Here is a 17936-nt window from a genome sequence, read left to right on the forward strand (position 1 = left end):
AGAGTACTTTGGTTTGCAGCAATATCCTCTTCTTCCTAGAACCTGTCACTGTTTAAAGTTTTCCCTCTTCCTCTCTTAAGCTGCTTATCCATCACCACCACCACCAGTGGTGAATGTACAGGTGGATCCATCTGCTGCCATTATTCTTAGGAAAGCAGTGCTGTTGGCTGCTGTGCTTCCATCCTGCTTTCATAGCATTCCTCCTTACTACTGAGAGCTCTAGTTTAGCTTGCTACTGAGCAGTTCTCTGTGCATTCCTTGATTACCCAACCTTCACACATGGCCTGCCCTAGGGCATGCCCTGAATCAGGGACAGGGTGCAGAACAGTGGAATAGCAAATCTTCTCTCTTCCATTCCATTGAAATTTGCTGTTAACCATGCTGTTAAGACAATAGGGAAGCTCAGGAAGTGATAAGGGAATAATTCTTCCCACTGTGTGGTGATTGTCATTCTTGAAGAGGCCCAAAATAACATCACTATGTTATAGTCAAGTCATAGTGTATACAACTATAAAGACCAATATGAGCTTAGAATGGTCTTCCACAGTTTGGGCACAAATAGTCCATATGCCCATTTAGGGTGGATTCTCTAACTTTGTGCATGTTGTGTTTCTGCTGAGCTATTTCGATTCTTCTTTGCTTATAGAGCACCACACTTTTCTGATAAGGACACATTATATTGGATGGTCCTGTGCTGATGTCTCTCATGTCCTGCAATCAGTTCTAAAGTTCTTAAGAGAGAATTCAAAAGTGTTGAACAATGTGGCAAGCCCAACAAAATTGCACAGTCTGTTTGTGTTTGAATATTTGGCAGTTTCAAGAAAGGACATCAACGTCTGTTATCTCATCTTGCCAGGTGATCTTCAAAATCTTCCTAAGACAACTCAAATGAAAGTGATTAAATTTCCTGGCATAGCGCTGGCATATTGTTCAGGTTTCACAAGCATACCACAATGAGGTCAGCACAATGGCTCTGCTCTCATTCAGTTACTAGTCAGACTAATATCTCTTCTTTCTCACACTTTCTTTTGGAGTTTTCCAAATACTGAGCTAGCTCTGGCAATGCGTGTGTCAACCTCATTATTAATGTGTACATCCATGGAAAGTACACTTCCAAGGTAAGTAAACTTATCCACAGAGTCCAAAACATCTCCATTTGCTATCATTGATGGTTCCACATATGGATAATGTGGTGCTGGCTGAATGGAGTACTTGTGTTTTCTTGGTGATGATAGGCCAAATTAGCACAAGCAGCACAGAATTCATCCATGCTTTGTTGTGTTTCAGTCTCAGAGGCCGCACTGAATGTTCAATCATGTGCAAACAAAAAATTCATACACCAGCATTCACCTCATTTTAGGTTTGGCTTCTAGCCTTTTTAAGTTGAAGAATTTGCCCTTACTATGGTAGTTAATCTTGATGCCTTGTTCATCCTAATTGTAAGAAGGGAATGCTTAGAGGTGAGACTTTTAGGTAATCAAGAGATGTTTCTGATTCCTGGTTGGTTGCTGAAGATTGGTGCTTAAATGCTCCTTTCATTTGAGCATTGATAGGAATTTCTAGTGACAAGAGAATTCTTGAAGTTGTTATTTGCTACCTAGTTATATCTTTAAAATCCATGTCTAATGAGTGTTATGAGCTTCTTGAAACCCAAAAGACTACTTCATCTTTAATGTATTGCATTCCCAAAAGCCTAAATTCCAATATTTGTTGGTAAATTCACTAGTAATAAGTTTTATTTTAGTGCCTTTAAAAGACATAAATTCCAACATTTGTTGGTAAGTTCACTAGTAATAAATTTTATTTTAGTGCCTTTAAAAATCTGCCAACAAGTTCACTCACTCCAGTAGAGGACCAATCTGAAGTAGAGACTCAAGACAGTCTAGTAGAGTGGATAGAGAGATAGCTTCAGAGCCAGGCTGACCTAGATTCAAGTCCTGTCTCTGACATATACTATTTTTATGATTCTAGGAAAATTTCTTCTCTTTTCAATGATACCAGACAACTCTCTTAAAACTCTTAAATTGTAGAGGAGGGGGTCCCTCACAAAAATCTCCCTGTAGCAATCAAACCACAGATATAATTTTTCTAACATGTTATAAAACTGATTTTTACATATATTAATGCAAAATGACCCTACATCTAGTAGCCAAAGTATAACGATTATAACTCTCTTCTCAGAGAAGAATCTCAGTCTCAAAATTACAGAAATGACAAATCAGTACTAGTGCTTGGGCCATTAAAAATAATGGTACTCATTAAAGCATTGTTTTAGAATCTTGTCACATGAAATCTTCAAACTTAAGACTTAAGAAATCATCTACACCTTGAATGTAAAGAGAAGAAATCCAAGACTTAGAGAGATTAAGTCATGTCTAGGAGTCTGCTTCTTTCCCAAGAAGAGTCTACCAAAGTACATTGTCTTAGGATCACTGTCTCTATTTTTTCTGATCCAATCTGTTTTCCTTCCAGACTCCCCCAAATGTGACTGCAATACAATGCCCCTCCTACTTCTGTCTGTTATTTCTTTCATGTCAGGATGCTTATACAGTAATGAATAATCATGATCTATCTCCCAGAAGCTTTAGGAATGTCAGAGATGCTTTGCATAATCCCATAGGTCTTAACTTTGATGGTGACATTGAAAGCATCATTGAGTCAATAAGCAGAAAAAGAAATAAGAATTGTGTTTTATGTTTGACAGACCCATGAAGATAGATCTGATTTTTGAAAAAATTTCTTCAAGATATCCTTCAGAATTTTATTTTTTTCCATTCTTTGTGACTGATCTCAACTTTTGGGGGGTGGAGAATGGGATGAAGGAGAGGTGTGACTTTACTAACAGCTAAATAGCTCAGGGGATAGAGCTTTGTACCTGGAATCTAGAGATCTTAGTTCAAATATGGTCACAGATGTTTCTTAATTATGTGGACAATGGTAAGTCATGAAATCTCTGCCTGCCTTAATTTCCTCTCCCGAAAAATGAAATAATAATAAGCACCTACCTCCCAAGATTATCGGAAAGATCAAAAGAGTAAGGGAACTTAAATGCAAATCTTGCCTGTACTTTTCACTACCTGTGTGACTTTAGGCAAGGTACTTCCCATTTTGGGACTTCAGTTTTCTTATCTATAAAATAAACATTGTATTAAATAGCCTCTGAGATCTCTTAGAGCTTTGAACATATAAACCTAATTTTTTTTTTTTTTTTACCATCTCTAGAAATCAGTTTCTTCATCAGTTAAATGAAGGTGTTGAACAATATGGCTTCTGAGCTCACTTTTAGCTCTAAATCTACAATCCTATGCTTTCGCCCTTTAGTAGATTCCTGCTGTCATACATTGTGTTGACCTCAAAATATAGGTGCTAACTCATTGAAACAAGTCCAAAGAGTCATCTTCAGGTTTCAGGAAAGGTACAACTGAATTCTTACAGCCCCAAACATTTAAGGAATGCAGTGGAGATGACAACAGCAGAAAGCTAAAGCAATCTGAGTTTTGTACCTTCATGTTCTTAGTTTTATTGGGATATTGTTTCATCTCCTTACAAAAGGAAAAGAGAAACTTAACCATTTCTGCTCTACTAATAGCTACTAAGAACTTTTTGAGATTAAAGGGAATAATTTCTCCACTCAACGATAACTCAAGCAGTCTTTGGATCAAGCACTAGGATGGGTTTTATCAGGAATGTCTTCAGGCAAATGACTATTAAATTCAGTTTCTTTATTTGTAAAAGGGCATAATAATTCTAGTCTACCTGTCTTTCACATCAGGAAATAGTGAGGATGATGTCTGTGAAGCTATTTGAGATCTTTGAGAAGAAAAAAATGAGTATAAATTGATTTTACCTAATGTTAAATGTTCCTAATTGTTAATGTCATTTCCCTCCCCCTTGCTTTTGATTAGATTGAGGGTTGAATTTAACATCTATGAAAAGCTGGGACTGGATTATTTTTTGGATTGATGAAAAAATGTAGACTCTCATGGTGCTTTGATAACAATGAACAGATAATTATTTTTATGGAAAATTGTAAGATTAAGCCATTTTAATGTTGTTTGAAGTACTAGGATTGTCACACATTCTTTTATCATAAACTTAAAAGATATTTCTATCACTTGCAGTTTAATTACTTTATTGTTAGTGATGATTAAAATTTTAGGTCCTAAAAATTGTTTCTAGCCAACAATAACACTAGCTCTAAAGTCTTGCATCCCAAGTTGAAATGCTTTGTCTTCCTAGTAACATAACCTAGTAACTAACTGGAATAAAAAAATGTTTGTTTGTGTATTATTCGTTCCTATCTCTTCTCTTTTCACTGTTATGCCCTTCCTGGTCCTCCTGTTTTCTTTACACTCTTACCGATATGCTAACCAATCAGAAAACTTATTTCTCTTTAGAGATATGCAAGGTCTGATTTATTTATAAATTGTCAACCTTTTTTAAAAACTTGCATTTTTTTAGTGCAAGCTAATCATTTAAAGAGACACCGAGTCAGAAAATTTTGAGGGATAGCTTATTTATTTGTTTTTTGTGGGGCAGGAGCATTTTTATTCATCAGTAAGGGGTTATTCTAACAACAGCAGATTATAAATTTGTGGTTAACCATTTTTGCCTGAAATTTGGATCTCTGTCATTGGCATTTCTGAAATACTAGAATTCAGAAAATTATTTTGGTAAATATGCTCCAGGGAGTTCATTCCATGTCCCACTCTGATTCCTCAGTTCATGTGTAAAGGTTCAGAGAAAGAAGAGGAAAGTAGAAATGTTCATGAGAAATCCCTCTGGAACATTATTCCCCTCTTTTTCTAATAAAAGAGTGCCAGGCATTTCAGAAATAGGGAATGACGTTTCCAGAGGAATAATTGATAGAGTCTGAATACAGATAAAAGCATACTTTTTTGGTCATGTTTCAAACATGACTAATATGGAAATATGTTTTGCATGACTGCATATATATAACCTACTTAAAATTGCTTGCCTTTTCATTGTGGGGGAGAGGGTAGAATGAAAAATAGAGAAAATTTGGAACAAAAAACTAAAAAATATGTAATATTTTTTGCATGTAATTGGGGAAAATAAAAAATTAAATCATTGGGGAAAAAAGAAATGACATTGATGTGTAGGCTTTCTATGCCCACCTATACATATATATATTCAAAAATAATAGACAATTACTAAAAAGAAAAAATGTTTTCATCCAATCTTTAGTACAAATGTATTAGATTTTTGCCAAGTAACAATAGGCACCATACAACAAATGGAAAAGGAGAGTTAGAGATTTTTCAATTGTTTTGTCTTCCTCTTTCTTTATCTAAATTCTATAAAGATTTGAAAATAGTTGTGCTGATGAAGGTCCTCCATAATTAAATTTGTCTGCAAAGTTGCTGGATCTCAATTGGAAATAAGTGGGTGATGAAAAAGGAGGGTGGGTGGGAAGAATTGTATTAGGAGAAAACCAATTTTGTTTTAATTGATTTACTCATCTTTTTAAAGGGAGAACCAGGTTTCATTGGTCCACAGGGAGAACCAGGGTTACCAGGGTTACCTGGAACAAAGGTAAGTAGATTCTTATTCCTTTGGTTTCTGTTCAGAGCAACATTCCAGAAGAGGTGGGCAAAATGATTCACAAGGGACTGGAATATACCAGACAATGTATTTTATCCCTTCCTTCATTATAAAAACTGCTAAATAGCTCTGTAGTCTAATTGCCAGGTTGAAGGAGTAGAATTTTTAAGCAGAGTCAGGCACACTAACTTCAGCAGAGAATTATAACTCACCTTAATCATTGCAACTCCTTTAAAGCCAGAAATTAGAAATAATCCTTTCATAGATTCCATAAACACCTGGCACCAGAAAGAAATACTTTGAAGAGCGGAAAGCTTCTTGAATATAAAATCTTCAATGACATGTCCTATCAGACCATACCCCAAAGTATGCTAAAAGCATAAAAACCTGTATGCCCACCATATGAAAAATCATTTTGCTATTTATCAAGTCAAAATGAAGCTCTTTTTTCATCTTCTCAGGCAGAAACAAAAATAGGCACATGAATTTAAAAGATATAGATCTGAAATTTTAGTTTTGCTTGTGCCAGATGCAAGTCCTAGATAAATCAAAGAAGATAACATTGGAACAACTTTCCTTTATTTTTAAACAATTGCTATCTTTTCTTCCATGTATTGAATTCACTGGAAATAAATGAGAGATGGTTTCAGAAAGTCAAATCTGTATATTCATAGATTATTCCTGGAAGAAAAGCTCCAAAAGTTTTGGTCTGCATATGGAGCACCCCATTCTCTGGAGAAAGGCAAATAATTAGTTGTCTTCTTATCAGTGGAAGTGATGTGTAGCCTGTCAGAGTTAATCAATTCACTTTTGCATGATAGCTAGACCACACCAATGTTTGCAAATTGGAGATGTTCTTGTGCACTAGGGTCCCTTTTCATGCAATAAGTCCAAGTATATGAAGCACCTGTTTTAACCTGGATAGATTTTAGCAAGTAATCTTTTCATCTCCCTCCCTTTTCATTTCCCAACTACAAAAATTCTTGGTCATCCTCATCATCTTTTTCTTGGATGACACCACCCACTCCAGCCAATTAGGCTACATATCAAAGGAGCATAGATTTAGAGCCCTGTAGTGTCTCAGGGTTCATGTAGTACAACCTATTCATTTTACAGATGAGGAAACTGAGCCCAAAAAGACAGAAATGACTTTCCCAAAAATATTGTAGCAAGTGGCAAAGGAATGAATTGAACCCAGGTCTGTGTTAAAAAATCTAGAACCTGAAAAGGCCTTTGGGACTATCTAGTTTAACTCTCTTACTTTATAAGGGATATAAATTAGTGCCATGGCTAAAGCATTGGACCTGGAATCAGCAAAACCTGAGTTCAAATCTGATCTCAGATACTTCTTAACTATGTGACCTTGGGCAATCACTTAATTTCTATCTGCCTCACTTTGTCCATTTGTATAATGAGGATAGTGATAGTACCTACCGCCCAGAGTGATTTTGATGACATAATTGGTGTAATGTGCTTTAAAAAATTAGTGTTAGATAAATGCTACTCATTTTGTCATCTTCATTATTTGTGCAGGAGGCCAAATATCTTACCCAAAGTCACTTAAATTTGTAAGCAAAAAAGCCAAGATTTGAATATGTGTCTCCTTGCCAATATTCAGTAGTTCAGTTCAGCAAATATTTGTTAAATGCCTGCTTTTGCCAAGCTACTGTGCTTCTTCTTCTTGTTCAGTCATTCAGTCATGTCCAACTTTTTGTGACCCCACCAAAACACAACAATGCTCTCCATAGACTTTTTATACAAAATATTTTGCCATTTCCTTCATCAATGAATGAAGGCAAACAGGTTTGTTCAGGATCACCAAGCTACTTCTGAGGCCAGATTTGAACTCAGCTTTCTATTCACACTGAATCACCTAGCTGCCTCAGTTGTTATTCTGGGCTCTTCCAATTCCTCATTTCTTTTGTTCTCTGCAATGCACCATCATCAAATCAATCTTCCTAAAATACTGGTTTTAGATTCAGGAGTGGGGCAAAACCAAGATGGTAGAGAGAATCTAGGAAGTTGCCTGAGCTCTGTCTAGTTTCTCTCAGAAATAACCTTAAATCAAACCTCTAAAAGAATTCTGGAGTGACAGAATGCATAAAAAGATGGATTTTCCAGCTCGAGGTAATTTAGAAGGACTTCAGGAAAAGTCTGCCTCACTGAGGAGGAAGAAGGCAATCAAGCATAGACAGTGTTTGGGTAAGCCAACAGGAGGCTCTTAGTCACAATATAATTCAAGAACTGAGGCCTCCTGGTTTTGACTCAGCAGGCCAGCAGCAAAGCAAGCCAGCTGTGAGGTATCTAGCCCTAGATCATCAAGCAAACTGCCAGCCCCCTGGAATCCAGGGTACAATAGGCATGACTAGGTCAGGCCACAGCATAGAAAGCCAGTAAACTGATCCCTGCTCTCAATGCAAAAAAAAAAACCTGGGACAATTTCCCCTAGAGCAGAGCTCAACTTTAAAAAAAGAAAAGAAAAGAAAAGAAAAAAGAAAAAGAAAAGAACCCTGATCATAGAAAGTTAGTATAGTAATAGGAAAGATCAAAACACAAATTCAGAAGAGGAAATCAATGTCAAAATGCCTATATTTGAAGTCTTACAGAGGAATGTGAATTGGTCCCAAATCCAAAAAGTCTTTGAAAAAGCCCAAAAAAGATTTTTAAAATCAATTAAGAAATACAGGGAAAAGAAATTAGAGTTCTGCAAGAGAATTATGTAAAAAGGGTCAATAGCTTGGGAAAGGAAACACAAAAATTGAAGAAAACAACTACTTAAAAGTTATAATTGCACAAATAGAAAAAAAAGCAACAAAAACTCACTGAAGAGAATAATTCCTTGAAAATTAGAATTGGGTACGTGGAAGCTATTGACTCTGTGAGACATCAAGAATCAATCAAACAAAAATAAAAGAATGAGAAACTAAAAGAAAATGTAAAATACCTTATTGGTAAACCAACTAACCTGGAAAAAAAATACAGGAGAGATAGTTCAAAAATTATTGAACTCCCTGAAAGCCATGATAAATAAAAAAGAATCTGAACAGCATCTTTCAAGAAATTATCAAGGCAAAACTGCCCTGATATATTACAACCAGAAGGCAAAATAGAAATTGAAAGAATCTACTGATTACTTCCTTAATAAGATCCCCCAAATCAAAACTCCAATGAATTGTAGCCAATTCCAGAACTATCAGTCCAAGGAGAAAATACTGTAAGCAACCAGAAAGAAGCAATTCAAATATCAAGGAACCATACAATTACATAGGACTTAACAACTTCTAACATTAAAGGATCAGAGGGATGGGAATATGATATTTTGGAAGTTAAAGGAGCATAAATTACAATCAAGAACCAACTACCCAGCAAAACTGACATACTCTTTCAGGGGAAAAAATTGAACATTTAATAAAATAAGGAGATTTTCAAATTTTCCTAATGAAAAGAACAGATCCTTTTAGATCATAATGGGCCATGGAAAGATAGATTTAAAAATAATTGGGAACTAAATAATATAATTCTACAGAATGACTCAATCAAGCAACAAATCATAGAAGCAATCAAACATTTCATCAAAGAGAATTACAATAATAATACAACAGACCAAAATTTTATAAGACATAGCCAAAGCAATTCTAAGGAGAAATTTTATGTTTCTAAATGCTTACATGAATAAAATAAAGAAAAAACAGATTGGGTGGGCAATTTTAAAAAGCAAGATAAACAACAAATTTAAAATCTCTAATTAAAATACAAAATTAGAAATTCTGAAAATCAAAGGAAACATTAGTAAAATTGAAAGGAAGAAAACTATTGAACTAATAAATAAAACTGAGTTGGCTTTATGGGGGAAAATAACCTAATAAAATAGATTAACCCTTGGTTGATTTGATTAAAAAAGATAGAAGAAAACCAAATTAAAAGTATCATAAATGAAAAGGATGCAGTCATCACCAATGAAGAGAAAACTAAAGCAATAATTAGGAGTTATTTTGTCCAACTATATGATAATAAATTGGAAAATCTAGGTCAAATAAATGTATATTTACAAAAACATAAATTGCTCAGAATAACATAAGAGGAAATAAAATATTGAAATAATCCCATTTTAGAAAAAGAAATTGAATAAGCCATCAATGAACTCCCTACGAAAGAACTCTCTAAATGGATTAATTAGGTGGATTTAAAAGTAAATTCTACCAAACATTTAAAGAACAAGAATTTCAATATTATGTAAACTATTTGGAAAACTAAGTGAGGGAGTTCAATCAAATTCCTTTTATGACATAAATATGATGCTGATACCTGAAACAGAAAAAACCAGAAAAGAGGGGAAAAAATTATAGAGCAATTTCCCATAAAAATTTATGTAAAAAAATTAAATAAAATATTAGCAAAGGGATTACTTGAAACAGAAAAAACCAGAACAGAGGGAAAAAAATTATAGAGCAATTTCCCATAAAAATTTATGTAAAAAAAATTAAGTAAAACATTAGCAAAGAGATTACAGCAACATCACAAAAATAATACACTATGACTGTAATGTTCCGGCTGATTTTCTGGAAGTCTTGGGACCAGCCATGGTCTCAGAAGAATAATAACCACAAGAATAGTCAGGAATAGAATCCAAAATCTTTATTGTCTCCCCAATAGACAGACAATAGACTGTGACTCCCACAGTCTGTCTTCTTCGCCTGAGGCCGAGCTAGCTAGCTTTCTGAAGGTCCTTCGGAATGGGTCTTGGTTTCAGTGGCGGAATGCAGGAGGCAAGACAACCACCAGGATGGTGGTCAAGTCTTTTCTCTCTGAAAGTGCAGGAGGCAGGAGAGCCACCACAAGGCTGATCAAAGATGGAATCTCTGTGGTTGACTTTGTCCTCAATTTAAATACTCAATTACAATTACATCAATTGTAGAATTATTACATCACCATGCTAAGTACTAAGTATATGTAAAGTAGATAACCATTGTCTTATCAATTCCACTGAGTTAACACTTTGATGTAAAAATCCTTATTTCAAGTACATTTCTCCAGAATTCTGACCCATTACATATGACCAGGTAAAATTTATACTAGGAATATAGGGCTGGTTCAATATTAGGAAAACTGTTGGTATCATTGTACATATCAATAACAAAACCAGTTGAAATCATTTGGTTATCTCAATAGAAGTGGGAAAATTTTTTGACAAAATATAGCACCTATTCATATTAAAAACACTAGAGTATAGGAATAAATGGAGTTTTCCTTAAAATGATAACCAGTGTCTACCTAAAACCATCAGCAAGCATTATTTGTAATGGGGATAAGCTAGAAGCCTTCCTAGTAATATCAAGGGTGAAGCAAGGATGCCCATTATCACCACTGTTATTCAGTATTGTACTAGAAGTATTATTACCTTTAGCAATAAGAGAAGAAAAAGAAACAACAACTTTAACAAAGTCGCGGGATATAAAGTAGATATAAAATAAATCCCAATAAATCATCCGCATTTCTATATATTGCTAACAAAGCTTACCAGCAAGAAATATAAAAATAAATTCCATTTAAAATAGCTACAGAAAGGAGCAGCTGATGGTGCAGTGGATAGAAAATCAACCCTGAAGTCAGGAGGATCTGAGTTCAAATCTGGTTTCAGACACAACACTTCCTAGCTGTGTGAAGTCACTTAACCCCAATTGCCTCAGCAAAAATTAATTAATTAATTAGCTATAGACAATATAAAATATTTGGAATTCTGCTTGCCAAGACAAACAGGAACTACATGAACATAATTACAAAACATTTTTCATACAACGTAAATTCTAAACAATTAGAAAAATATTAATTGCTCACGGCTAATCTGAGCTAAAATAATAAATATGATAATTTTGCCTAAATTGATTTACTTTTTCAATGCTATGCCAAAGTACCAAAAAATATTTTCTAGAGCTAGAAAAAAAAATAAGTCTTGTAAGTTTATGTGGCAACATACTAATTAAGAAACTGCTAATTAGGAAGCTCTCTCTCCTGATAAAGCTAGACAATTTAGAGAGTAGCTTGTATCTCTACAGTTATGTGACTTTTCCAAAATCACACAACCAATATATGTTTTAGATGGGATTCTTCCTGATTTCTAGACTTGACTTTCTAATGTTTCTCAATAGCATTTAATAATAAAGTTCATAAGAGATTAAAGTCATCAAATTTCAAATTAGGCCTGATGATTTGCTAATGAAGATCATGTTGGAACACAAGCCCATTAGACTTTTTATTCTAGGATATTTTATTCATTTTATAAATTGTCTGGGCTAGCTCTCTGGAGGGTCTCACGATCAGAGTCAGGATCAGTCAAAGTTCTTGGTCTTTAGAGGGAGAAATAAAGGATGCAGGCAAAATGCCATGCAACTTGCCAAAGATATATCTGGATTCTGGAGTCTGGAGTCTCTAGCCCCAATCCACCTTGTCCTTCAGCCAAGTGACCCTGACCCCTCTCCATCTGTCCTCTAATCCTTGCCTACGGTTTCCTCACCACCAAACATTCAGCAAGCACCAATGGTGAGGAGAGCCATTGTAATGGGCTGAGGCTTGAGTTGATGCACTGAGGTCCCAAGCACATGAGGCTAAATAGTAATTGGACCATACTCTATTAATAGATAAGCTTGGAGAAAGAATGGCCCCCACCCACTCTTTGTGCAAGTCCTGATGTGTTGTATAGGAAATGACGATTTTGGTGGGTGGAGGCAGGGGAGTGGAATAGGAAGGGGAGGAGAGACTTTTGGGACGGCCATTGCCACAGTTGCCGACACAGTTGCCTCCATGGTTGCCTCGGCTCGCGTCGCTCTCTCTTAGCTGGCTTCCTGTCGCAACTGCCTATATTTGCTATCGCAATCTTTCTTGCCTATATTTGCTATAGCAATCTTTATTCACCTCTTCGCTTCAATAAATATTGAAGATTTTTCCCTTAACCTGAATTCCTGACTCCGGCTGACTTTAAATACGCGGTCATTACAAGCCATCACATTATCATCTCATCTAAATATATGTATATAGAGCCAGTATCTCACATCTAATAGGTAATTAAACTTAAGTGCTCTGTTGTCTGATTCAAGCACACCTTTTCAGAGTTTCAGCCCTCTACAATTTTAGGCATAAGGTAGATTTAAAATATGACTGGAATTCAGAAAGGCCCAAGTTCAAATCCTTCCTCACTTTCTAGCTGTGTGACCCAATCTCTTTACCTTATCTGTGTTTCAGTTTCCTCTTCTGTAAAATGAGTATAGGACTTACCTTATAGGATTGTTATGAGGTTTAAGTAAGCTAACATAGATGAAAAACTATAAACCTTAAAGTACTAACTATTTTTCTTAAATAGTACATGGATTATATTAGGGGATTCATATCACCACATCCTTCATCACTAAGGTTGGAGGGATTTTTTTCCCATCAGTCATCTGGAATGACTATCTAGTTTTCCTAATTTAGCAAGAAATCTGTTTTACTGGTAGTTGAAAACCAGGTAAGTCCTCCCCTTCTTTTGATGAGAGAATGGTCTTCTGAATTATCTAAGAATGGCTGGGTTGGTGGGAAGAGATGGAACCCAGGAACTATTAGAGTTTCCTTATGTTTGTGATTATATACCCCAAAATAAATATATGCCATATCTTTCCCATTTAAGTTTCCTTGGATAAAACATTTTCTATATGCAACAATTAGAATCAAAATTGTTGTAGCTTTTTTTTTCCCAAGCAGGCCCATTGCTTGGGCTCTACTCAGTTTTCTTTCTATACACCAAACTTTGTTATTTTATAATGATGAATATTGGCATATTGTCACTTGTGGATGATGTAATTTATGACAGGGTGAACGTGGAGAGGCTGGATCTCCTGGGAGAGGTGAGCGAGGTGAACCTGGAGTCCCTGGACCAAAGGTTAGTTGTGAAATGTTTGTTGTTCTGAAAACATGTACCACCTGCTTCAGACTAGAAAATTAAAATAAAGCTTAATACATGCTGAAGGGAACTGTCCAAATTCCCATATAGTTTCTGAAATGTACATACACTAGATCTTTTTCAAATGGGATTGATTCTATAATTTGATTTTTCCAACTTATTCTCTTCTGTTTACTCTCTTATTTTTATTAACCAAGTCCATTAGGATAGGACAAGAAGAGGAGGGAGATGCTATAGAAAATTTTCCCCCTGGATATGTTTAAAACTTTCAGGGAAAATATAAGTATCTGTTTATTTCTAGTACATGATAGTAAAACCTTGAAAATATTAAAGTTACAAAAAAATCACTTAACTGTTTTATCTTTATTTTTACTAAACTTTTCTGGCAGCTAATGTGGTAACACTTTATTTTAATTGCCCATCTTACTGACACAGGAAATAATTTACTCTTTGAAGAAGAGAAAATTTATGCAGACAAACACTATTAAGACTAATGAGAATTATTCATGTAAATCCTCCCCTTGAGAGAGTAGTCCTCTGAATTATGATAGAATAGCTGGGTTGGTGGGGAAATATAGGATTGGAGAACCATTAGAGTTTGCTTATGTTTGTGGTTATATACCCAACTGGAGATATATATATATATATGTATGTATATATAACCACAAACATAAGTAAATATATACACATGTATATATTTACTTATGTTTGTGATTATATACCCAACTGGACATATATTATATATATATGACAACTAACATAAAAAGTTATTCATCACTCTGCATTATTTGGAATCACAGCTAATTCCTTTCTCTGATCTTAACATCATTTGCCATTTTCTCTTTTCTCTCTCATGTCTTTTTTATAACAGGGGAAACAAGGTGAATCAGGAGTTAGAGGTCCCAAAGGGTCAAAGGTCAGTTACATTTCAGTGCTTTCTATTAATGCTACCCTTCTTATTCTCCCACTTTTTCCCTCCCTTTCTCCCTTTTTCTCCCTCCCTGCCACCTCTCTCTTCTCCCCCCACCCCCTGAAGTTGCATATAGTTTGGAGACTTTTTTACAAAGAGCCTTATTTTCACACTAACTTTTTCTCATATTGCTATTACCATCAATGCTTCTCCATTATATCATCTTAATACTATTGAGCTTTTTATTCATACCATTTGATTTTTCAGGGTGGTTTCTACTTTTCCTTTTAGTTTGTAGGTTCTTGCTAGACCTTTTTCTTTAGGCAAGGTTAAATTTCCTTTTTTTTTTTTCTTTTAATCAAATCAACTTGATTACTTGAACAAAAAACAAAATATCTAGGTATTTTTCTCCCCAATAGAATGATGAAATTATGCATATCACATGTCTTCTTTTATACCTTAAATTTAATTAAGGGTAAGTGCCATTTTCTTCAGTGAATATTTTACCAGATGAAAGGTTTTCCCTAAACACAAGCACTATCTTTTGTAAAAAATAAATAAAAAATTCCATGGAGAACCCACTTGATATCCATTGGAACTTGACAGAAAGCAGGAGTGGTGGCTCTCCAAAATTCAGTCAGTATGATCACTGCAGTCCTGCTATTAAGTATTATGATGTTACACAAGATCCTGGCGATCAGGACTGCTCAGTTTCACTTGGTTGAATGACAGTATTATAAATGAAGTCTTTAAGGAAGAAAAAATATAGACTGATTTTGCAAAAGTTTCTGTGAGAAATTTCTAACCTGTATACTGAATCCTAAAAATGTTTATAGAAAGATTCTTATAAATAGAAAAGGGTATGTCTGTATATATATTACATGTATATGTGTATATATGTATAGATACATATATTACCATTTATATATGTATGGGTTGTATATATGTATAAATACATATATTATCATTTATATATGAATGGGTTGTGTGTGTGTATATATATATGTATATGCATATGTATACGTATAGGCATTTATGTATGTGTATGTGTGTGTACATATATACATATAAATTATCTTTTATATGTTTAAATGATTTATAAACTTCCCCAGTGGGGTTCATTTCTATTACATGTGATGTTTTCTTGTTACTGACTAAATTGTGTATGCCAATTTTACAAGTCAAAATATTGTAAGTTTCAACTAATGACCATTCTTTTCCAAGAATGAGTGGTTTATTTCTTGCCTTGTTTTCCCTGGGCAATAGGGTGATCGTGGAGACAAAGGTGACTCTGGAGCTCTGGGATCAAGAGTAAGTGTACCTGCTATCTTGAATTACCATCATTAGCCTATACATGGGGTAGAGTTTGAAGTATCCACTTGGAATGTTGTGACTAATATACACATATACATATATGTATAATATGCATACATATGCACATGTACATGCACACACACACACACATATATATATCATCCCCATACACACATATTTAACAAGATGTAGCATCCATTGTAATTATTGCTATCATCACTACCGGCCCATCCAAGAGGTTCACTCTCTCCTTCATTATCCTAAAGAGGGAAAAGTAATAAACAAACCAACTCAAGAGAGGAAGATCTTAAAATTCCCTATTTTTCATTTTGTTCAGTTTAAATAGCTACCCTATGAGCAAATGTGTATAATGTTCATTAAGTTGTTAATACAGTAATAAAAATAGACATTAGCCCAAGAATTTAAATTAAATCAGGAAATTAAAAGTGATCTAAAAAGGATTAAAAACTGTCAGTCTAACAACAAGATAAAAGTGAAAAGAGAAGCAGCCTGAAGAAATAGCTAAAGCATTGGACTTAGAATTAGGAAGACCTGAATTCAAAAACAGCCTCAGGCACTTACTAGTTGTGTAAATATAAGCAAATTAATTTAATTTTTCTAGTAATCACTTTCTGCATTTCTCCAATAAAGAGATTGAAGTCCAAGATTTCTAGGGTTCTTTTTAGCTTTAAATCTATGAGCTTATAGAAAATATTTAATAAACAACATTCTCCTTTCAAAAGTTATTTGCTGCAGAAAGATGCTTTGTCCTTTAAACACCAAGCGATTAAAAGCAGTCTTTAAAGGGAAGATGAGGAAAAAGGAATGACTTTGGTAAATCAAGATAAATCCAGTGCAAAGGTTGGCATCTCATTTTAACTTTTATTCTAATAACTATTAGAAAAAAATTACTTTGCAAAGAGTTTCTATCTCACCTTTGCTGGTCTATGTCTTCTGTACAAGAGAAAAGTTGCCTAACCTCATGAAAGGACAAAATTTGGCATTAAATGTTTTTCTTGAAAGGACAAACACAAAGATATGGTTTGGGGACTGATTGGGAGGGAGAGGGGCTCAGAAATGGTGAAGGAAACAATTCAAGGGTACAGAAGTATTCGTGATATGAATGAGCAAATTTTTTTTTATGTATTCATAGGGTCCACCTGGGCAAAAGGGAGATCCAGGAGCAACAGAAATCATAGACTACAATGGCAATATTCATGAGGCCTTGCAGGTAGGTGAACATTTTCTTCTACAAAAAGAGAAACATATTTTGATTTAAAGTCTTTTAGTTTCTTGGCAATTATAAATATTTATTTCTGTAATCAGTCTCAGAGGAGAAGAATCCTTTCCCATTTCCTAAAATAAATCACTTGATTCCATGCCTCAGACCTTGTTCCCATGATTATCACACTTTCTCATCACAGCCACTTTTTCTTTGACCTTTAGAGATATGCTTGGATCTCTTCACTTTTAACTATTTACTCTTTCAGCAACTATATAATCTTTGCCCATTCTTCCCCTGCCAAACTCTTTGAAAATATGGGTTCCATTCATTATTTTTTTTTCTGCACAACTACCCACTCTCTCTTTAATTCTCTTTTATTTGTCTTTCATCACAACCATATCATTGAAATGGTTCCATCATAGTTTACTAATGATCTCTTTCTCACCAAAGCCATAAACTTTTGTCACTATTTATCTTCTCTGATCTTTCTATGGCATTTTATACTAAACAATTACTCTTTATTACCTTTCTTTTTTGGCTTCTATGACATATACTTTCTTGATTCTCCTTCTACCTAACAAACTAATGCTTCATCTGCTTTGCCCATTGCTCTGCATGCATCTTTCTGTTAAATTTCTATTTTTGAATTTCTGTTCTTCCTTCTGTTTCTGGGATAGACTAAATAAATATACATGTATGTTTTATATAGATAGATGGATACAGAGAGAGAGGTAGATATAGATACAGGTATAAGCATATGTGTGCAAATCTAGGCACATATACATATATTCTATTTCCATATTATTACCCTATTATCCTTTCTATAATATGTACTTGTGTTTCATATTTAAATATGTATATGTTTTACATTAAGTATACATACATACATGTATACAATACATACATACACACACACCTTACCTGTGATTTCATCAGTACAGGTAACTATCTATAAAAAAAATCTTTTATCATTGTAGATCAGCACTTACTCT

General features: G+C 34.5%; 1 protein-coding gene across 1 annotated transcript in view; it reads left to right on the forward strand.

Moving 5' to 3' along the window:
• The window catches only part of COL25A1 (collagen type XXV alpha 1 chain), a 547679-nt gene that overhangs the window by 472731 nt on the left and 57012 nt on the right, over positions 1–17936 (forward strand). The window contains exons 19-23 of the mRNA XM_051965978.1: positions 5494–5556; positions 13406–13474; positions 14367–14411; positions 15672–15716; positions 16873–16950. Coding sequence (XP_051821938.1) covers positions 5494–5556; positions 13406–13474; positions 14367–14411; positions 15672–15716; positions 16873–16950 — 300 coding nt within the window. The remainder of the gene's footprint in view (positions 1–5493; positions 5557–13405; positions 13475–14366; positions 14412–15671; positions 15717–16872; positions 16951–17936) is intronic.

The sequence above is a fragment of the Antechinus flavipes genome, chromosome 6 (assembly GCF_016432865.1).
Source record: "Antechinus flavipes isolate AdamAnt ecotype Samford, QLD, Australia chromosome 6, AdamAnt_v2, whole genome shotgun sequence".
Taxonomy (NCBI): Eukaryota; Metazoa; Chordata; class Mammalia; order Dasyuromorphia; family Dasyuridae; genus Antechinus; species Antechinus flavipes.